This window comes from Cryptomeria japonica, chromosome 7 (assembly GCF_030272615.1).
Source record: "Cryptomeria japonica chromosome 7, Sugi_1.0, whole genome shotgun sequence".
In the NCBI taxonomy this organism is placed as follows: domain Eukaryota; kingdom Viridiplantae; phylum Streptophyta; class Pinopsida; order Cupressales; family Cupressaceae; genus Cryptomeria; species Cryptomeria japonica.
The window spans coordinates 490,212,503-490,235,924 of NC_081411.1; the positions used below are offsets into that span (position 1 = coordinate 490,212,503).

At 37.6% G+C, this 23,422-nt stretch overlaps 1 protein-coding gene across 6 annotated transcripts in view; it reads left to right on the forward strand.

Moving 5' to 3' along the window:
- Positions 1 to 23,422, forward strand: part of LOC131065758 (isochorismate synthase, chloroplastic) — a 314,318-nt gene that overhangs the window by 93,414 nt on the left and 197,482 nt on the right. For 5 of the 6 annotated variants that reach the window (XR_009111467.2, XM_058000400.2, XM_059209304.1 and 2 more), the window contains exons 3-7: positions 1,192 to 1,309; positions 1,460 to 1,576; positions 1,900 to 2,094; positions 20,035 to 20,109; positions 20,315 to 20,452. Coding sequence is in view for 5 of the 6 variants with exons in the window: in XM_058000400.2 (XP_057856383.1) it covers positions 1,192 to 1,309; positions 1,460 to 1,576; positions 1,900 to 2,094; positions 20,035 to 20,109; positions 20,315 to 20,452 (643 nt within the window). In the remaining variant the exon portion in view is untranslated. The remainder of the gene's footprint in view (positions 1 to 1,191; positions 1,310 to 1,459; positions 1,577 to 1,899; positions 2,095 to 20,034; positions 20,110 to 20,314; positions 20,453 to 23,422) is intronic. The other variant, XM_058000401.2, reaches the window with a different exon arrangement.

Genomic DNA, 23,422 nt, shown 5'->3' on the forward strand with positions numbered 1-23,422 from the left:
GGATAAAAATATTATTTCTCCTCTCCAAGTCGTCCAAGGCTAAATAAAATAAATATAAGGCTTAACCATTAAAATATACCTTCTTCAATACTGACAACTGCCAATGTTGAGTTGAGGCCAAAGTACAGAACTGCATTGCTAAAAATAGCCATCTGAGCTGGAACACAAGAACCTGCCAAAAATAGTACTTCCTATAAATAACATACTTCTAAAAATAGTAAGTGTTCCCAAAGTGATTTTTACCACATTCTGAGCAGTCGTTGCAACTTACTAAAAATAGTATGTCTGGAAAAAGTCTTCAGATTCGTTTGCATGTCACACCATCGCGAGGCTCTATGAAAACCCAGAAAAACCTAGAAAAATAAGTTGTCTTTGCCCCCACTTACTAAAAATAGTAAGTTCAAAAAAGTCCTCATATTCAGTTTCATGTCACACCATCGCGAAGCTCTCTGAAAACCCAAAAGGAATCCAGAATCAGAACTGTAAAACTCAGACAAATTCTGATCCTCTACATGGAACAAGAATTTATAAAATTGTTCAAAGTGAGATGAGGAGGCAAAAAGATTCAAATAAACAAGTGTATGGTTGCATGTGAGTTCCACTTCTCATATTATTTTCCTGTCTTAAACAATTTATGGAAGTTTTGGGGAGCTGAATCTGGAAATATCAAAAGGTGCCAAAATTTGACTCTAAAGATGATTTATATTTAAATTTAGCACTGTGTATGCTTAATTTATCTTATTGCTCTAAAAAAATTATTTAGATTTGTTATACATAGAAATCCATCTAAACAGTGAAGGTGGGTTGGGGTGTTGGAAGTGGTGGGGTAAGGTTGGTGGAACAGAGATTAGTTGATTTGGTGCAGTAGTAATGTGGAGTATATAGTTGTGTTGTATATCTGTAATGAAAACAGCTAGGAATTTACAATGCACTATTGTTCTCCCCTTGACTTTTTAGAATGAATGAATAAGTCTATTTCATTCAGTATTACCCCTTGGGAACCAAGCTGAAAGGAGGCTGATTTACATTCAATCAACTGTTTTAAATGTTTGCTACGTTTCAGAGATAATAATAAAATTGCTAACATCTGAATCATGCTTTTAGCATTTCCATGCTGTTTAAATAGTATTTTATTTGATCTTGTGAGTGAAAATCCCAACTGCTAATGCAATATGTATTTTGTTTATGAAGGTTTCTTTCAGAGGACTCACCTCTGATAAGGGCATATGGGGTGATTCGTTTTGATTCTAGAGCAAAGCCATCACAGGAGTGGGAAGGTTTTGGCTCTTTCTACTTTGTTATTCCACAGGTAAAAATGCAATGTTCTACCACTGGAAAGGCCTTTCTGAACTATATTAGTTTGTATAAAGAATTCAATAGCATATTTCCTGCATTTGAGATTCATTTTCAGTGTCTTTTTGGAGACTCTTAATATTTCACTATTTAATTTTTTAAACAGATGGAACTAGATGAGTGTGAAGGAAGTTCGATTCTAGCAGCAACTATTGCATGGGATCATTCTCTCTTGTCGACCTTCAACAAAGCAATAAATGCACTTGAATTAACTTTGGGTCAGGTATTTGGATGGGGAGTTGTGTTTTTACGTTTTATCAATGTTGCGTTCATGTATCATTCCTTTTGTTGGCCCTTTTAGTGAAGCTATAGAGTAAAGATGTATCTGAATTGATGTTTTTTTTGGTAAGCAAACAGGGAGTTGCATTTTTAGCATTAATGGATTTTGTTTTTGGATGGTATCACTTTCAGCTTCATTTCTTCTATAACTTACCGTACAACTGTATTTTCAAATTTGAGACATTAGTTATGAATCTCTCAAATTCTCAAACTTAACATGCATAATTTGAAATCGATATATTGATGTTATTGGTATAATTATTTTAGGTATCTTCTCGAATCAGAATATCTCCAAACATGTATCATTTAACGGTGATAAACAAGGGAAATACTCCAGATGAAAAGTCATGGAATGCTGTTGTGCAAAAGGCCTTGAACATGATAGAATCAAGTAGTGCCAGAGACTGGAAATGTTCTCGGCAAGGCAACTCCTCATTTTTTGATATGAGAAGTCTAAGAAAGGTAACCGTTGTTTCATTTATCTCTTGCTGCTAAAATCATTGGTTACAAAAAATGATGAAACATAAGCAATTTGTCAAGAATACCTTGTTGTAATGATAAAAATTGTTGAAAACAGTGATTATAAATAGATAGTAGCATTAGCCAAAATAAAGCTATTAAATGGTCATTGTTTGTTAATAGATTAATTTATAGCTAAAATTCTTTCGAAAAATAAATGTTTTGTCTCCACAAGATAAATTACAAGAAGTATATTCTCAATTCAGTCCAAAATGTAACTAAGAACACATAATTATTGACCTTATGGAAGAATGACTAGCTGTTTCCTGACAGAAGAGTTGTTGTATCCACAACTCAGTATTTCTGAACTGAGGATTTGATGTCCGTAGGCATATACAATACCATCTCTACTATTATAAATAGATAGTAGCATTAGCCAAAATAAAGCTATTAAATGGTCATTGTTTGTTAATAGATTAATTTATAGCTAAAATTCTTTCGAAAAATAAATGTTTTGTCTCCACAAGATAAATTACAAGAAGTATATTCTCAATTCAGTCCAAAATGTAACTAAGAACACATAATTATTGACCTTATGGAAGAATGACTAGCTGTTTCCTGACAGAAGAGTTGTTGTATCCACAACCCAGTATTTCTGAACTGAGGAGTTGATGTCCGTAGGCATATACAATACCATCTCTACTAGCTGAGGAAAGTGGAAGACTTTTACTCGAAGAAAAACACAATATTTGTAATTCACACTGCTATCCTATCTAACCTATTTCAGTCTAGTTATTCACTCTATGATATCAGCCGATTTTTATGATGCTGATTTTTAGTAATACAGTTACTTATATGGCAGGAATGACCCAACATGTGTTGTTTAAAGGAGTGAATATTACATGGTAAATCTATGAGCATGCCTTTCTGGATTATGTTGATATCTGTCATGTTTCCATTGCTCACTTTACAAGATATTATTTCCTTTTCTTAGGAGAGAGAGGGAAGGGTAGCACTATGGGAAAGAAGAAGGTGAAGGAGATGGGTGGTGGGAGGCAGAAAGAAGAGAGAGAAAAGAGTGGCAAGCGGTGGAGAGAAGATGGTGAAATGTCCCTTTTCAGTATTTCAAGGAACCCTACAATTTTTTTGAGATTCCTATCTATGTTTGAGTCAAGAACTTGTCATTTTGTGATAACTAGGATCCCGAGAGGGCAAGGTGAGAACACATGGTGAACAAGTGATAAAGGGCTATAAATGCTACCAATCCTTTTGATTATAGTCAGGAGAATATTTATTATTTATCAAAGTAATGCTATAATAGCTGGCTGGATACATTTCAGCTACTATGAGATATTACTTATTAAGGAATCACTCTTATTGATGCAAACAAGCCTATTATATAATGTCCCAATCTTGAATTTCTCGAAATATATTAGTTTTTTGTATTTTTCAAATATTTGGGAACAAAGCGAAAAATGGAGTGGCTGGAAATTGAAAAACCTCAAATTCTCAAACAACCTCCTTGATTAGATCTGAATTGCATTACATCACAATGAATGGTCGATCTACAAACCCTAGGTGCATGAAACATACAATCTCAGAATTACATCTGTTAAATATGAATCTCAGTGTGTATTAAAGTGCAGATCAGATGTTGATCACTTGTGGAGGGTGCTGTGATGAATGGATTTACCCCTGAAATTATGGGTGGCTGATGGTAGCAGTCAGATTTGGCTTCTGTCAAGGGCAGTACCTTGGTATATTTCTTATCTTAAATCTCAAATATTGGCAGGTCTGTGACCAGCCTCGAATAGTCACGAAGTTCCTGATTTTGCAATCCCTGCGATCAAATCTGGGAGTGCACAAACCTGTTATCTGCTGTGAATTAATTTTTGAGGTTCCTTGTAACCTTTCCTTGTGAGTTGGTGACTGCAATTTGACATCCTTATGTGCTAGGGCACTGGAAATATGCTAGACAAATGATAAGACCTTAGGTGATGCAGGAACATTTGGTTCCATAGATGATCTTGCATCAACTAAAAATATTTCATGGTTTACTTTCAGTTCTAGTTCAGTTTTGGTTCAGTTATGGTTGTGTTTCGGTGGGTTTTTGCTAGTCTTCTTCTAGAGGAATTTTTAAGATCAATTCAGCCATGTAAGAAATTCATCTTGTAGAAGGCTCAAATGAGTATCTCCACATTCAGTTTGGTGAAAATTGGGGGAAAATCGGCTAATTTATGACAAATTGAAGGTTTGGTCTATATTAGGAATAAGTTGGAGGAACAACTAGTTTCAAGAACCCCAAGAACTGTTGGTAGGTCTTGTTACTACTGGAATCCCTGATCGTTCTTGTTCCTTTTGAGATTGTAGATGAGTCTTTGATGCTTAGCTTCTTTCTGCAGAGTTTCTAATGTTTTCAAATAGTTCCTAATGTTTTCAAGTAGTTCCAATTGTGAAAGGACATTTGATAAAATGAAGTGGTTCTTAAATTCTTATTAGAGTGGGAACCCTCGACAAATTTCAATTGGTTCCCAATGGAGTAGGAACTTGGGTTCTAGCTCCTAGCAAGAGCCTTGACAGGTTCCCATTCTCATTGAAAGCTCTGATAGAAGAAATCTTTAGAAGTTCTCAAAGGAACTGGAACCTCTGACAACAAAGGGAAGAAAGATGGAAATAATTTAGATGGTTCCTAAAGGAGAGGGAACCATGGACAACGCAATTCCTAATGGAATAGGAACCACTGACAGAGGAACACGTTCCTAATACTTGCTAGAATGACAATGGGTTGGAATGACTTGTTAATGAAGTGACAGAGTTCTCACTGAGTGTAAAAGCCTCGATAAAGTCTTGACTACCTGTTCAAGTGTTTTGGAGGACCTTATAAATATTGACATGTAGCAGGAGATTAACATACTTGTGATTGTTTAGTTCTTCAATGGATGGCAAATGGTTCAATTTCTTGCTAGAGGAAGTATAAAAGAGGAAAATTAATATGCACAGAGAGAGAGAGAGAGAGAGTATGAATACGAGAAGCCGCCATACATAGAGAGTGGAGTAAAGAGTGTTGCTGGAGAAAAAAATGATGGAAGGATTGAAGTTGAAGCAGATTTTGTTTTGTAAATAACTATGTCTGTACAATTTCAATTTAAATTCCATGAATGTCATTTGTCTTAATTGTGCTTTTATTGTTTTTGAGGATATTGTTATTTTGGCTACGTGATTGGGTCGCCTAATAAGGTTCCCTAGTCTCAATTGCATCACAATGGATCACCAGTCATCATCAAGGATCTCTTGTTTGTTACTTTTTTTTAAAACATTGTTTGCAATAGGTCATTTAGTTCACTTGAAATTAACTATCTTCAACTACATAGGCTTCTGTAGTTTAAGCATCTTCTCTAACAAAATGAAATAACTAGCATACCTATTCTTCACAAGCTTGAGGAATTCCTTCAAAAAAGTCTTGAAAAGAGTGAGTTGTGGTGGTTGCAAATGAACATTCAAATATCTCTAGCTTTTGCCACTCCTTGTTGCACACAATCTTGTCTTCCCTATGTCTTTCTGTAATGTCCCCTCCTCGTTGATGTCTTTCCAGTGGTCCATTAGCCTATTCCTGAGACCCGTAGGCTAGGTGGAATGAAGAATGAGGGTCAAGCATTGATGAGGCGAGAACTTACTATTTTTAGTAAGTCAAGGGTTGGCCGTTTTGGTGATACTGTCCTACTGAGCTCTCCATGCTCTGTCACTGGGTGCGAAGATCATGCTTTTCGGAGCAGTAGTTCATGACTTACTATTTTTAGTAAGTGGCAGTATGGCATATTTCTATTTTTGGCAGTGGACAGGGTCCCGATCTTGCAGCAGTTCAGTGGTCTTCCTGGCTCAGCTTCACCCTGGTTTTGGCAATAATCAGTATTGGAGTCATAAGTGATATAATTAAATATTATTTCCTTATTCTAAGGTTAATATTTAATTAATTTGATTATTTTTACTATTGATTAATGACTATGGAAATTGCGCATATTATCTCCTAAGTGCTAGGCGAATTTTATGTCTAGAAAGGGACGCCAATTTGATGTGGGAGATATTATTTTATTCACCACAAATGTTTGCTAAGTCAAAATCGTGGTCTTGTGCTTTTTGGCGTAATTCTTTGACTTATGGTTTGGGTGCCATCCTTGGGTCCACGTGGTAAAGGAAATGCAAATGAAGAAGTTGAATTTGGGCGACTTTGTAAGCATTTGCATTTGGTTTTGGGAAGTTAGAAGTTATAAATAAGAGCCTTGGGCTCCCATTTTGGTTATCATATGAATTTGCATCGTTATGCTGCCGAATTGGCTATTGAAAATCTGAGCTTCGAAGTGTGGCTTCCTAGCTAAGTCTCAGTTTCGTACTTGCAAGATAGTACCTAGCTGTGTCCATGTATTTCCAGTGCTGTTGGTGAGTGAGTTGCAGATTGTGGAGTGTTTTGTGTGAGATTGGAGTGTTTTCTGGTTGCTGGTCGCGGAACTGTTGAAAGTGTATTTTACTCATACCTCTTGGCCAGGCGGTTCCATCATTCTGGGTACCGGCTCATCCATCCTTCCTACCACTGGTGATGCATCTTGTAAGTTTTTAGCATCTTATTTTGAGTGTGGATTTTTATATTGGAAATCGAACTTCCCAAGTTAGGTGTTGGGTTTAGTGAGTGCATTGGGAAGCGTGCAAAATAAATATGGGTGTTTTGATAGCTTCCTTTGGGTTTTTTTTCATTGTGGCTAGTGTAGCATTAGTTTAGAACTGATTTTGGGTGAATTGGGTGAGTAATGAGAGAGTTATGAGCATTTTAGTGAATCCATAGGCTGCTGGTTTTGCATTTCCAGCCTGCAGATTTTGATGTTAGCAAAAATTTTATGCTTATTATTTGGATGTTCACCATTACTCTTCTTCTCTCACTATCTTGATTATTGTAAGGTTAATTAGTAGTACTACTAACCGATTCTGGCTTGTAACTCTCATCCTGCTGAAAAGTGGAAGAGGTTGGCTTGCCGCCTATTTCAATTGAATTGTAATTCAGTCCTCCCGTTGCATAACCGGTCGAGTAATGATTGATTGTAATGGTCCTCCCACTGCATAACCGGTCGAGTGATGATTGATTGTAATGGTCCTCCCGCTGCATAATCGGTTGAGTTGAGTTTGTTTGTAATTTCAGTCCTCCCGCTGAAATATCGCGGTCGAGTGATTTGTGTCTTTGTATGTTTCTCTTGGCTGGTTCACTGCCAAGTTTCTTGCATTCTCGCTAGAGAAGCGGAAGGGGATGGCTTGCCACCCAGCATTGTATTCGACTTCATTTTTCAGCAGATTTGAGATCTAACGATCCCCAATTCACTGTATGCTCTCACCCAAGGTTGAAAAACTCGGACTCGGCAATGACTCGGCAATGACTCGGCAAGCCCAAATTTTTTAAAAAACTCGGGACTCGCCAAAACTCGGGGAAAAACTCGGCAATACTCGGCAACTTTATCGAACATTTTGAAAATACAATTTTTTAAAAATATTATTCAAAAACACACATTTACACCAAATTTGTATAACATATATTGACTTCCATGATATATAAATCAAAGTTTGAGTTAAATACATAGCATAAACCAAAAAACAAGTGCAACATGTGAATTAGAGTATTGTATATGACAATATACGTATTAAAACATATATAGGACATTTATATATTTTATTAATAGGACATTTATATATTTTATTTATATACTCTAATTCACATGTATTAGGATATTTATTAATACGTTTTAACTTTTAATATGTATATAATACCCACAGTAACATATATAGGACATTTATTAGGAGTACGACATTTATTAATACGTTCTAATATAGGACATTTTATATATTTTATTTGTATACGTATTATAATACCCACAGTAACATATATAGGACATTTATTAATAGGGTATTATATGCGTATGTTACTGTGGGTATTATATACGTATTATATATGACAAAAACAATGTCATATATAATCCTTAAAACGTATTACAAAAAAAATGTCATATATAATCCTTCAAACCGAAACGTATTACCCAGTGGGCCAGTATATTAATATGTATATGAAATCGATATATAACTTGCAATCATGCCTGCAATATAGCCCTCGTCCCTTGGATTTTCGTCTGCAATCTTGCCCTAGTCGCGTGTTTTTTTCATGCGTCGTGCCTGCAATCGCGTCGTGTTTTTTTCCTCTCGTCGCGGCTTGAAATGAAATAAAATTGACCCCTTTTAGGTTTTTTTCGACTTTAACACTTTTGTATTAATTTTCACACCGTTTTTTTGCCTGCATTTTGGCGATTATCAGCGATTTTTGCAGGATAAACTCGCCGCGATTTTTAATAAAACCCGTCTGCGAGTATATCCGCGAGTGACTCGCGGCCAACTAGGGCTCGCGAGTACTCGCGGGTTTTCCATATACTCGCAGAGTTTTTCATCACTGCTCTCACCTTCCCATATTGGGCACTTGGTGATCAGAAATTGGAAGGGTTTCTTTTTTCAGCAAGTTTTCAGTTTATGCTTTCTAACCTTAACGGGTTATCTGTTTGTGGATGATTATTATTGGCCAAAAAAAAATAAAAAAATAATTGGGATATTACAATGGTATCAGAGCTGGTTTTCCTGCCAGCCTGTGAGTTTCAGTGGGTTCAGAATTCTCCATGAGTGACAGAGATGTCAGATACTACAACCGAAAACAGGAGAGACAACAGTTTTAGATTCCGATAGTGCCCGAAGAGGACACATTTTCAGAAGTACTGAGGAATAGAGGGAAGGACTTAGATTCTTCAGGCTCAGTGGATTCAATGGCAGACAAGACTACAAAACAAAATGAGGCACCTAATAAGAAGGCTGAGAGACAATTCAATGCCATGATGGACATGATGTCTCTACTGCTGGCCAAACTTAACCAGAACGTTGTTGGAACCCCTAACAAACCCAATAATGGACCGGAAGCCAACACTTCTAATGCTCCGGTAGGCAATGGAAATGGGAGTATCAACGGGAGCAACAATGGAGGTTCAGCCCCAAGACCTTTACAACTTGTATTTCTGCCAAGAGAAGTACAACAAGCTGAAACAGATATACATACAGCTGATGAAATAAGAAACAACTACATGGAGTATGCTTCTCTCCCTGGTGAGATCCAAGATATCCTAACTCTGGATCAGTTTATGAATCAGAAAATGAAGAGAGGAAGGAGGAATGACTATAAGTTTTCTGCCCCAAGAGATTATCAGCAAGCTCTTGGAAGAGTGACCTTAGCACACTTTGATGGAAGCGCTAAGAGTACAGCTAGAGCATGGGTGCAAAAGTTGGACAATTACTTGTCCTTGAGGCCTATGCCGGAAGAAGATGCCATCAAGTTTGCTATCTTGCACTTGGATGGAGTGGCCCACGAATGGTGGTACCATGGGTTGGTCACCCTTGGTCATAACTTGATCACCACCTATGATGATTTCACCAACAAGCTGATTGAGAGATTTGACACCAAGAATCCAGAGGTGAAATTTAGAGAACTTGCACAACTCAAGCAACAAGGTTCGTTGGACACTTATGTAACTGAATTCCAAAATCTGTCAGTTATGGTAAGTAGTATCTCTGAGAAGCGGTTAGTTGTCTTTTTCACTGAAGGATTTGAGGAACCTTTGAAAGGTTGGGTTAAAGCATTTGATCCGCCCACCTTGGCAGAAGCTATTAAGAAATCTTGAAGCATGGAGTTGGCTGCCCCAAGGAATAAAATTCAGTCCAAGCCTTTTCCTTTCAGAAAGGATAAGAAGAAATTCACAAATCAGACCAAGAGGTTCCCTCCGCAAATGGATGATGAGCTCCGTCAAGAGCTTCGGAGGAAGAATCTTTGTTATTCTTGCAAAGAACCTTGGGCCCCAGGACATAAGTGTCATGGAAAGGGCAATTTGCATCAGATGAAGTGCTATTCTGCAGATGGATCAGATTCTGAAATTTCAGAACAACAAACTGAAGTTGAGGACAGCGAGTATAAAGAGGCTCTTAAAGCGCCTAAATTTGGGTCAGAAGATAGAGGAGTGGTTGCTCAATTCTCGAGCATTCACAAAAATGAGTCCTTTAGAGTTCGGGGTGTGATTGGAGAGCATTGTGTCATTGCTCTCATTGACACAGGAGCGACACACAACTTCATTGATGAAAGGATTGTTGCTAAGAGGGGACTAGTGACAGAGGAAGTTGAGGGCTTCAAAGTCATGGTAACAGATGGCTCGACTATATCCTGCAACCGGATGATTTCCAACATGTCTCTGAAGTTGGGAAATCATGAAATCAGAGATGATTTCTTTGTGGTTAGCATTGGTAGGACTGATGATGCAGTCCTCGAGATTCAATGGTTGAGATCTCTTGGTGAGATCACACTAAACTTGCAAACCATGGAGCTGAAATTAATATTTGAGGGGAAGAAGGTAGTATTGAGAGGAATGTCGCATGGTGGACTTAAAATTGTATCTTTGAAAAGGATGGAAAGGCTGATCCGCCATAATCAGGTGGAGTGGGCAGCATAATGTTTGATAATGCCTTCAAATCTATTGGTAGACAAGGGCAGCTATTCCACAGACATTCAAGCAATGATCACAGATAGAAGTAAGATCATGGTCATGCCCTCAGAACCACAAAAAGAAAATCGGAATTGTCCTAAAGACATTCATGCCTTGATAACCAAGAGAAGTAAGGTGTTTGAAAACCCACCTCCTGGCAGACCCCTTGAAAGAGGTGCCGAGCACATCATTGAGCTTGAAGAAGGAGCTAAGCCAGTTATGACTACTCCTTACTGGTATCCTAAGAAGCAGAAGGATGAGATTGAGAAAGCAATCCAGGAATTGCTCGACATGGGTTACATACGGCCTAGCAAAAGCCCCTTTGCTTCGGCTGTTGTTTTGGTGAGAAAGAAGGATGGGACCATGCGCATGTGCGTGGATTACAGAGCCCTGAATCAAAAAACTATCAAAAATCGGTATCCTATCCCGAGAATTGATGAGCTCATTGACGAGCTACATGGTGCAGTGTTCTTCTCTAAGATTGACCTCAGGTCGGGGTATCATCAGATTAGAATGAGAGCTTCAGATGTGGAGAAGATCGCTTTCAGATGCCACTTTGGGCATTTTGAGTTCCTAGTCATGCCCTTTGGCTTGACTAATGCACCCGCTACATTTCAGTCATGTATGAACAGAATCTTCCAAGAACAGCTAAGGAAGTTTGTTTTGATATTCTTTGATGACATACTCATATTCAACAAATCTTGGAAGGAGCATTTACAGCACTTGGATGAGGTGCTAAGCATACTAGAATCCGAATCCTTGTTTGCCAAGGAGTCGAAATGTGAGTTTGGAATGGAAGAGTTGCTCTACCTTGGTCACATTATCAGTGCAGGTGGTGTGAAGGTAGACCCTGAAAAGATTAGAGCCATCATTGATTGGCCTCCTCCCGAAAACATAACACATTTGAAGGGATTTTTGGGTCTGTGTGGTTTTTATCGGAGGTTTGTGAAGGGATATTCTCAGTTGGCTGCCCCCCTCACAGATCCTACGAAGAAAGGAGCTTTTGAATGGTTCGGAAAGGCACAGACAGTGTTTGAACGGTTTAAGGGGATCATGAGTTCCTGCCCTGTTTTGGCTTTGCCTGATTTCACCAAACCTTTTGAGCTGCAGTGTGATGCATCTGGAGAAGGTGTTGGTGTAGTCCTCATGCAGGATAAGCATCCTATATTTTTCGAGAGAAGGAAGTTGAGAGGACCTGAAAGGCTCTATTCGATTTATGACAAGGAAATGCTTGCCATAATGCATGCCCTTGCGAAGTTCAGGCAGTATCTGGTGGGAAGTAAGTTCATTGTTAAGACTGATCATAATAGTCTTAAACATTTCATGCATCAGAAGGATTTGAATGAAAGACAACAAAAGTGGGTGAGTAAGCTGCAGGCTTACGATTTCGATATTGAGTATGTTAAGGGAAAAAACAATGTTGTAGTTGATGCCTTATCCAAAAGGCCCCATTTAAGCTCACTATGCGAGCTTAGTGCTGATTGGAGGGAGTTGTTGCTTGCTGATTATGCCAAAAATCAGTTTGCAACCAGCATTATAGAAGGTACTTTTCATGATGAAAGGTACAAATTGGTTGAGGGGTTGATACTGTACAAAGGAAGGGTCTTCATAGTGGCTGAATCTAAGCTAAAAGAGAAGATTTTGAAGACTTTCCATGACATCCCCCTCGCTGGTCACCAAGGTTACTTCAAAACATATAGGCAAATCCGAGAGAGATTTTCTTGGAAGGGACTTAAAAATGATGTTTTGAAGTACATTAAGGAGTGTCGTACGTGTCAAAGAAAGAAAGATGAGCACACTCTGCTAGCTGGTTTGTTACAACCCTTGCCTATTCCCGGTAAACAATGGGAAAGTATTTCCATGGACTTCATCACTGGGTTGCCACGAGCTCAAGGGAAGGATAGTATTTATGTGGTGGTAGACATGCTAACTAAGTTTGCTCATTTTTTCGCCATCACCAGCTCTTTTACAGCAGCTCAGGTTGCCGAAGTGTTCTTTCGGGATGTGTTCAGATTGCATGGGTTACCAAAGAACATTGTGAGTGATAGGGACAAGAAGTTCCTAAGTGCCTTTTGGCGGGAGATCTTCAGATTATGTGGTACTGTCAAAGAAACGGGACTCGGACTCGGCAAGGCCGAATCAGACTCGGACTCGGGACTCGGAGTCAGACTCGACTGGACTCAGGAAAGTGAAAAACTCAAGAAATTTAGAGATTTTTAAAGATTTAAAACTTGTTTCAAGCGCCCTTTATTAAATACACCTTAAAGACACAATAACATCATCAAACTCGGCTCATTTGATTACATACACAAGTATACATCAATCACATAAGCATAAACGCAAATTGTAGCTGAAGGAAATAACAAACATAGATATATAAATATTGTCAAATGTATACAATATTACAAAACTCATGGAATAAAAAATCCATGTCATCATATGATCATCATCAAATGTTTCATACAAATACCTAAGGTAAATACAACTACAAGCCTATGGCTCAGAGGAGCCTGCACGACAGCACCCTCCGGCCCCGGCCCCCTGCGAAGGTGTCTAAGGTAGGTCCTAGATGCTTTGACAGCCATAGCCGCTCCCCGTGACGCCATGCCATGCTCACCAACATCAGGAACATCCGTGTCACTATTTGCCTCTACATTTCCTGTCTGTGCTCCTGCTCTCCGCTCCTCCTCTGCCATGGCTACAGTCTCAGCCTTTATATCTACCTGGTCAATCCAATCAGTGTTAGACTCGGAGGTTAAATTTTCCCTACTTCTATCGACGTAGTTTCCCCCCATATTTTTCGACGGGGGTTTGGGGGCAGTGCCCCCAAGGTGGGGTCAAGGGGCATCGCCCCTTGCGGGGTCAAAAAAACTTTGACCAAGGGGCATCGCCCCTTAAGTAAAATCTGCAGGCCAAAAAAACTTATTATTTAATAAAGGCGTCAGGTGTTATTTTTCTATTGGTTGACATGTTGTAACCCTAATTTTTCTCATTCTTAGGCGGAGGTTGTAGTGAACAAAAATGAGACCATTCATTTTAAAAAAAAACTTTTTAAAATGTTTTTATTTGTCATTTAACCCAGGCAGTAGCCGAGTTTGGCGAGTTTGAGCCAAACTCGCCAACTCGGCGAGTGCTCGCTAGACTCGGACGAGTCCGAGTCTGAGTCCTAGAGACTCGGCGAGCATGACTCGAACTCGGACTCGCCGAGTTTAGGCGATTCATGGCGATTCCCGTTTCTTTGGGTACTGTGCTCACTCCAAGCACAAGTTATCACCCATAGACTGATGGACAGACCGAGATAGTGAATAAGTCGTTGGAAGGATATCTTAGAAACTATGTCTCAGAGCAGCAGAATGCATGGGTGAGATGACTTCACCTGGGAGAGTATTGCTACAATTCCTCCTACCACATGTCCATCCGGATGTCACCATTCATGGCTCTATACGGTTATGAAGCTCCTAGCTTCGCAGACTTAGTATTTGGTGATAGCAGAACCCCTCAGGCGAAGGATATGATGCAACAAAGTCAGGATATTCTGAGAATTCTGAGGGACAATCTCCAACATGCACAGAATCAGCAGAAGTTGTATGCTGATCAGCAGCGAATTGAGCACACCTTTGAGGTGGGCGACATGGTTTACTTGAGGCTCCAGCCCTACAGACAATCTACTCTCAAGAAGAGAAGGGTTGAGAAATTGAAGCCACGATTCTATGGGCCTTTCAGAGTCAGCAAGAGAATTGGAGAAGTGGCATATGAGCTCGAATTACCAGCAAGCAGCAGGATTTATAATGTATTTCATGTGTCACGCCTCAAGAAGGCTTTGGGACACGACGTTGTTGCCTTAGTTGAGTTACCCCCGCTTGATGAGGAGGGAGAGCTAGTTTTGGTTCCTGAAGTTATCCTTGATTTCAGGGAACGTTCTTTGAGGAGAAGGGTGATCAAGGAATACTTGATCAAATGGAAAAATTTGCCAGCAGAGGATGCTACGTGGGAAAATGAGGAGATTTTACTGCATCTAGCCTTACAGAGGACAAGCAATTTTGCGGAGGGCGGACTGTAATGTCCCCTCCTCGTTGATGTCTTTCCACTGGTCCATTAGCCTATTACTGAGACCCGTAGGCTAGGTGGAATGAAGAATGAGGGTCATGCATTGATGAGGCGAGAACTTACTATTTTAAGTAAGTCAGGGGTTGGCCGTTTTGATGATACTGTCCTACTGAGCTCTCCATGCTCTGTCACTGGGTGCGAAGATCATGCTTTTCAGAGCAGTAGTTCATGACTTACTATTTTTAGTAAGTGGCAGTATGGCATATTTCTATTTTTGGCAGTGGACAGGGTCCCGATCCTGCAGCAGTTCAGTGGTCTTCCTGGCTCAGCTTCATCCTGGTTTTGGCAATAATCAGTATTGGAGTCATAAGTGATATAATTAAATATTGTTTCCTTATCCTAAGGTTTAATATTTAATTAATTTGATTATTTTTACTATTGATTAATGACTATAGAAATTGCGCATATTATCTCCTAAGTGCTAGGCGAATTTTATGTCTAGAAAGGGATGCCAATTTGATGTGGGAGATATTATTTTATTCACCACAAATGTTTGCTAAGTCAAAATCGTGGTCTTGTGCTTTTTGGCGTAATTCTTTGACTTATGGTTTGGGCGCCATCCTTGGGTCCCCGTGGTAAAGGAAATGCAAATGAAGAAGTTGAATTTGGGCGAATTTGTAAGCATTTGCATTTGGTTTTGGGGAGTTAGAAGTTATAAATAGGAGCCTTGGGCTCCCATTTTGGTTATCATATGAATTTGCATTGTTATGCTGCCGAATTGGCGACTGAAAATCTGAGCTTCGAAGTGTGGCTTCCTAGCTAAGTCTCAGTTTCGTACTTGCAAGATAGTACCTAGCTATGTCCATGTATTTCCAATGCTGTTGGTGAGTGAGTTGCAGATTGTGGAGTGTTTTGTGTGAGATTGGAGTGTTTTCTGGTAGCTGGTCGTGGAATTGCTGAAAGTGTATTTTGCTCATACCTCTTGGCCAGGCGATTCCAGCATTCTGGTTATCGGCTCATCCATCCTTCCTACCACTGGCGATGCATCTTGTAAGTTTTTAGCATCTTATTTTGATTGTGGATTTTTATATTGGAAATTGAACTTCCCAGGTTAGGCGTTGGGTTTAGTGAGTGCATTGGGAAGCATGCAAAATAAATATGGGTGTTGTAATAGCTTCCTTTGGGTTTTTTTTCATTGTGGCTAGTGTAGCATTAGTTTAGAACTGATTTTGGGTGAATTGGGTGAGTAATGAGAGAGTTATGAGCATTTTAGTGAATCCATAGGTTGTTGGTTTTGCATTTCTAGCCTGCAGATTTTGATGTTAGCAGAAATTTCATGCTTATTATTTGGATGTTCAACATTACTCTTCTTCTCTCACTATCTTGATTATTGTAAGGTTAAGTAGTAGTACTACTAACCAATTCTGGCTTGTAACTCTCATCCCGCTGAAAAGTGGAAGAGGCTGGCTTGCCGCCTATTTCAATTGAATTGTATTTCAGTCCTCCGGCTGCATAAGCGGTCGAGTGATGATTGATTGTAATTTCAGTCCTCCTGCTGAAATATCGCGGTCGAGTGATTTGTGCCTTTGTATGTTTCTCTTGGCTGGTTCACCGCCAAGTTTCTTGCATTCTCGCTGGATAAGCAGAAGGGGCTATCTTGCCGCCTAGTATTGTATTCCACTTCATTTTTCAGCAGATTTGAGATCTAACGATCCCCTATTCACCGTATTCTCTCACCTTCCCACATTGGGCACTCGGTGATCAGAAAGTGGAAGGGTTGCATTTTTCAGCAAGTTTTCAGTTTATGCTTTCTAACCTTAACGGTTTATCTGTTTGTGGATGATTATTATTGGCCAAAAAACAAAAACAAAATAACTGGGATATTACACTTTCAATGCATTGCTCAATGCATGCACATAATATGGGGTCCAAAAAATGTTCTGGTAAGAACCCTCCATTATCATGCCAACCAATTTGCACGCACGTGTCGAATTAGTGACCTCTTGTACAAAATTTGAGGCACCGACCTCTATGGCCTCTCTCAAAATACAAAATAGTAAGTTCTCATCTTTATGCTTCTCAAAACAATCAATAGCTATAAGGAAATAATAGCCAACTAAACGTGTGACTATGATGTTGATGAGTGACCAATGTTTAATATCGGACCACCCATCCATGACAATAGAGCAATCTGTCCTAATCCAAGTTTGCCTCATGTCCTCCATCACCAAACTCACCTTAAAATATTTTTTGCGAAGGAGGGTAGTGAATAGTTTATGTTCTTTAGGTGAGGTGAATGATGGACCAATATAAGCCACATCTTTGATTGTTTGTTTGAAGTAAGGAGCATAGGTCGCAGACTCGGAGTGAGAGAGTACTCAGGAAGCCCAAATTTTCAACTCGGCAAATAATCAACAAAAACTAGGCAAAATATTGACAACTTAGGAAATACTAAAAACTAAAATCTCACAAGGAAACATATTTTTTTTTCGTAAAATTCAATTAAAAATGTATAAAATAAAAAATTGACATCTCAAAAGAGAAAATGCATGGTTTTATAGAAAAAAAATGATGTAAAAAAAGCTTTTAAACCATCATTTTACCTGCGTTGACCTTTTTACGCATGTTTTTTTGCGTCTATAAAAATGCAAGAGTTAAACTTGACCAGCCAAAAAAATAGAGAGTACTCGGCAACTCGAAGAGTACTCATAGACTTTGCAAACTATGGTAAGGAGAACATATTACATGGAATGGGATGGCATGGGCATAAAAAAATTGGCATTGGAAGAGATTTGCCACATCTCGTGCTTGCATATTGAAGATACTTGCAATTGTCTCCGCCTTTTCACTAGCACTAGCCTTTTTTTTGGGTCTTGTAAAAACATCATCACTACCACCTACCAACCATAGAGAACTTATACATAGCTGATTGTGTATATTGTTGGGTTGGCATGGGCACACCCTTAGCCTTGCTTCCACATTTATATGCAATCTATGAATATCTATTTTCTCATCCTCCTTTATGCCTGGATACACCTTAACCCCATGTTTTGTAAAGCCCAATACATGAGAATATACTCGTGTAGCTCCCTCTAAAAGCTATTTTGCAAATGTGAAACAACCACACTATTACCTGCTGAATTTTTCTTTCTATCTTTGTTTAGATCTGTCACAAATTGAAGATTTTTTTTTGAATAAAAAGAGTCTTTTGCAGAAGGTTTCAAAATGGTGAAAGGGAAATGAAATGGATTTTGTGGCTATTACCCGTCACCCATAGCACTATCACACCTTGATAATCCTCCAACTAAGCTTGAAACTCTCATATTTTGATTTCTTTTTTCCATCTTATGTTTATTACTTTCACTACTGTTGCACATGTTTTTTGAAACAATATTGCAAGTGCAAATTGAAAATAGAAATAAAAATCACACATTTCTTCCTTTAAATTTTGAAGGAAAAAAGAAAAAAGAAAATAAAACAAATGGAAGAATCACTTACCTTTTTCACTTTTTTCGCTTCCTCACTCATTGGTCACTAATGCTGATTTTTCCAATTGTACCTTCAAACCCTGCTCAAAATGATTTTTTTGTCTCCAAGATGGCTTCAACTTTTTTTGATATATAGAAAGGAGTTGGAATGAGATAGGGAGACTTTTATTTCAAATGATTTGGGGCTGAGTGTGTTGTGGGGGCCCACAAAAAATAAGAATAGAACAACCATTTTTTGATTTAGGACCTTTTAAAAAAATTAATTGCATAGGTGTGGAGATAGTTAGGGGACATCCAACTGTCCCCTATTTGTCCCCTTGTTTTGGAAATGGCCAGGGCAAAAAAATAAAGCTGGGGACAGCTAGGGGACGGCCCTAGGATGGGGACACCTAAAATATCCCTAGGGAACATAGATTTGTTTCAGGTAATTTACATAAGTGACATTCCAATGTTCAAGGACTAAATTAATTGGATACATTTGCTTTAAAATAATTTGGCTCTCTACATAGTTGACATCCCATCGGCCAAAGACTAAACCAATTGGATACAAATTCAATGGGGACCATTGGTGATTGAAAATGCATTGGTTTTGAGATAATTTCATAATTTATACACAACTCTTGAAAATTTGGGGGGATAATCCAGCCCAAGGTGGCCTTTTTGTAAGGACTATAAGGTACAAGATTGAACAATCAAAGTGGCTGAAAATAACCTTTCATATCTAACTAATATCAGTTACTACCAAATACATTCTATATAGTGTACATCTACTCTTTCCTTGCCTATATTGCAACAAAATTTGGTTTGACTTGTGGCTTTTACGTACAGAATTTCACTATTGGAAATGTATTGGTTTTGAACTAATTTTGTAATTTATGCACAACTCTTGCAAAATTGGGGGGATAATACAACCCAAGGCGGCCTTTTTGTAAGGACTAAATGTACAAGATTGAACAATCAAAGTGGCTGGAAATAACCTATCATATCTAACTAATATCAGTAACTACCAGATACATTCTATATAGTGTACATCTACTCTTTCCTTGCCTACATTGCAACAAAATTTTGTTTGACTTGTGGCTACTACATACAGAATTTCACTATATGTTGCTGGATGTATACAAGGGTAATACTTGTCTTAGGAAGGTACAAATGTCATGCAAATATTTTCTTTCCTGCGTTTCAGTGATAACCACCTTTTTAAAGACCTGATATAATTAGATGTACATATGGGTGAGCTATCAACAAGATGTCTCCTGAATGATATCTATATCAAAGTCTCACTTCCCTATTGTTGAGTATAAAAATGATTGTTTTACAGACAATTGTATACAACTTTTAGATTTTACTTTCATTCTTTTATGGTGGATCACATTGATAGTACATTTTTTATTTAGTATGTTTGTGAAAAGAGAACAGAATAATCAACATTTTGTTGAAAAATAACTAGTTAAAATAATATTTGTTACTTGTCAATACCGATCCTTGATGGAAGAAAAAGAAAGTAAGGAGTGTATTGTGAATGCCTTCTCTATGTATAGTGTCAGAACTGTTTGGATATTTTCTGAGATATTTTTCTCTTTAATTTTTTGAGTTGCAAAATATTAATACACATTATTATGCTGAATTGGTTCATCAAAATTCTCCCTACACTGTCAGATCTTGTTTTATGAATTCTTCCACCGAAGTGATTCATATTTAATGTCTTGCAAGAATAAAATTATTTCCTCTTTGCTTATATAATCCAAGCATGCCTAATTTATTTGATCTCGTAATGAATAGATTTCTTTTTACCTGCATCCAAAGACCAGGTCATTCTTGCTAGGAGGTCAAAGATTGAAATCGATGCGAACATTGATCCTTTGGAATTGGTAGCCTGTCTTCAGGTAGTAATGAGTTTCCTTTGGAATTTTTTGAGCATATGTTTTAGAATCATGAACTTCCAATGTCAATAAATTCTACTTCTTTATTGCTGTTAATTAGTTGCTTTTCATAACTTTCTGTAACATAAGTGGATGTACTTTGTGATCCCCATTGACCTACTTTGGTCATTTGACGACATTAATACAACTCCTTTCTTTCATAATGCAGTTCATGAATTTAAAGAGAAATTATTTTCAAGTTTATGTGCAACTTTCTTATAGGGTGATTATGAAGCAGGAAACTAATCAAAATTCATATCAATTCTGTTTTGAGCTGCCTAATCTATCAGCATTTATTGGAAGCACGGTATGATGAACTCCCTGACTTGCTTTTGGGTCATTTTTTGATGACACAAAATTCTTGTATTTTAATATTGAAGTGCTTTCACTTTCAGGATCTGAAGTGTAAAATCATAGATTCTTGTATTTTCCTTAGTGTGAGGAATTTAGAGTTTTCTTGTTTGAGATGGTTTCAATGAATTAAAGTTTTATCAGAGGAATATTTATGATTTGTTTCATGTTCTTTTTATTAGCACATGCATTATTGATTATACACTGATGTTTGGTCCCATTACAATGGATTTAATCTATTTGCCCATTTTCTTAGTAGAATCCTCGGTTTTATGGCACCCCTGTTATCGTCCAAGATAAACTCGCTGTAAACAAAGAAGTAGTTCTCAATTTTTTATTAGAGAAATAATCGGGAAGTGTATCAATAATTATAGGAAAGCACAATGTTAAGGCAGCTTAATGCTAGGTTAATCAGAACAGACGGTGATAGAGCTTGAAGGAAACATGGCCAAGATAAAAATGCTATTGAATCTGGATGCTTATACTGCTTGGCATTGTAAATTTTCTTTGACTGAAATAAATAACAAACATTGCCAAAAAAATTGAAGATAACTATGAACAACAAAAAAATTACTTGATCAAAATATTAGTATAATAATATAATGAAGTGTATGCTTACATATTATGTAATAAGCTAGTTATTAGTGGTAGTTATTAGTCTTTAATAAAGTAGTTGTAACAACATTCCCTTGTAACGATTATTTGTAGCATGTTACTACTTTATCTTTATAGACTATGCTCAAAAATATAATGCTGTATTCTTTTTATGAGAGCTATGCCAATTTCTTTGAATTTCATTCCTTCGGATTTTACCAATACTGGTATTAGAGCCAAGTTCAATTTCAATGGAAGAAGTTGGGAAGTGAAGGTTGAGGATGCGTGAAAATTGTGATTTCTGGAGTTCATAAAGAAAATAGAGATACTAGCTATGTTCTTCAGGAATGTGTGTAATTTTAGATGTGTTTCTAGGTGTACCTATACTGAGGATGTCTTAGGGATGCAGGGATGGCTTTCAGATGTTTTCTAGCCATTCTTGTTTGAAACTTTTTTTGCAGAAACATCTCGGGGATGGGAAGGGGACGTCCTCGAGAGGAGTGGCCATCACCTACAGCTGTAGCACCATTTTATAAAAACAAAAGCCAACAAATTTAAAAACTAAAATTTTATTTGTTGTTTGTGGGCTCTCACACCCCTCTTATGCCTAAAATAACAAAATGAGGCGTCCATATCTCATATCTGTTCATTTCTACATTAAAAAAAATTACTGCGAATTTGGAAAGGCAAACCAATAGGGTTTGAAGGTACTGCTGGAAAATCCAGCAGAATTACCAATGAGGAGTGAGGTAATAAGAGAAATGAAAGAGGTAAGTGAATATTCCATTTGATATATTTTTAATTTTTTACATTCTTTTATAAAGTTAAATAATGAAATGTATGATTTTTTTCTATTTTCAATTTCCAAATTCCACTTGTATATTGGGTCATAAAACAAAACAACACGAGCAGCAACAATGATAGTAGTGGGCATGATGAGATGAGAGAAAGTAATGTAAAAGTTACAAGAAAACTTGGAGGTTCATTAGGGTGTGGGAGTGTTATGGGTAGTGAGCATGATGAGATGAAAGAAAGAAATGAAAACCAAAATGTGAGAGTTACAAGCTAAGTTACCGGTTCCGGTTCGGATTCGGGTTCGGATTCGGCAAAATTTTTTTTTTTTTTGGGTACGGGTTCGTCCGTACATATATATATATATATTTTAATTTTTTTTAATATATATATATATGTTCAAACTTCAAACATCAAAATTATATATGTTCACAGTTCAAACATACAAATATGAAACATACAATGTAACTTCCCATACAATGATACATAAATGATAACAGATAAATCATAAATCATAAATGATAAATCCATAATTGCCAATGCCAATAAATATTCTGATATTGATATATCATAAATCATAAATGTAATATCATATTCATAATTTGCAAAAAAGATAATATTCAAGTTTCAAGTTTCAAAATGTGAAAATGTCATGACACAATAAAGTATAAAGTTAAACATTCAAATTACAAGCCATCTATGGGATTTAAATTCCATATTCATCTTCATCTGAAGCATCCAACCCAAGCCCACGGTCATCAAGTGGTTCAAATTCAGCATCAGTTGAACCAATATCAAATGGAATGCCACTCCCACTAGCTATGTCTCTCTCAAATTCCATAACTGCCTCGTCTATAGAGACTTGGCAAAGTTGTGCAACTGTAGCATCTAAATCAGCACACTCAGGGGCTAGATCCCAATTCCTTGTTACACCCTCACTATATCTAGGGTCCTTATGTGACAACAAACGAAGGTTGGAGTGTACGTAGACCAAATCCTCAGCTTTCTTTGCACCCAAACGATTACGTTTGACTGAGTGGATGAAGGAGTATGTACTCCAATTCCGCTCAGCTGAAGAAGAACTTGCAAATTGTTAAAAGTTAAAACATAATTAGAAATTTATAAATTAAAATTATAAAATAAAAATATGATAGCATCAAATGGAATTGGAAAACTATAAAAATAAAAAATAAAAAGATACATACTTGGGAGTTAAGTTTAATTGCAAGAGGCTGCAAGTAAATGGAGCCTTGACCATGTACATACCACCACTCATCAGCATCCATCTCATATCTAGCATTAAGAGCTACAACATCATGATTTTTTGCAGATACAAATTGGCCAAACTCCCTCATGACAATATTTCTTGTCTCCTCATCTTGATATATCTTTTTAAAGGCAGCCCTATAGCCAGAAGCAACCTCTGCATCTCTATATGGTGGCACCCTCCTTGGTGTTGCAAGCATCTCTGCACTATAAAATTTTGGCGTCAAAGCAAATGCTAAGAGATGTAAGGGGGTGGTCATCTTGTTCCAACGGT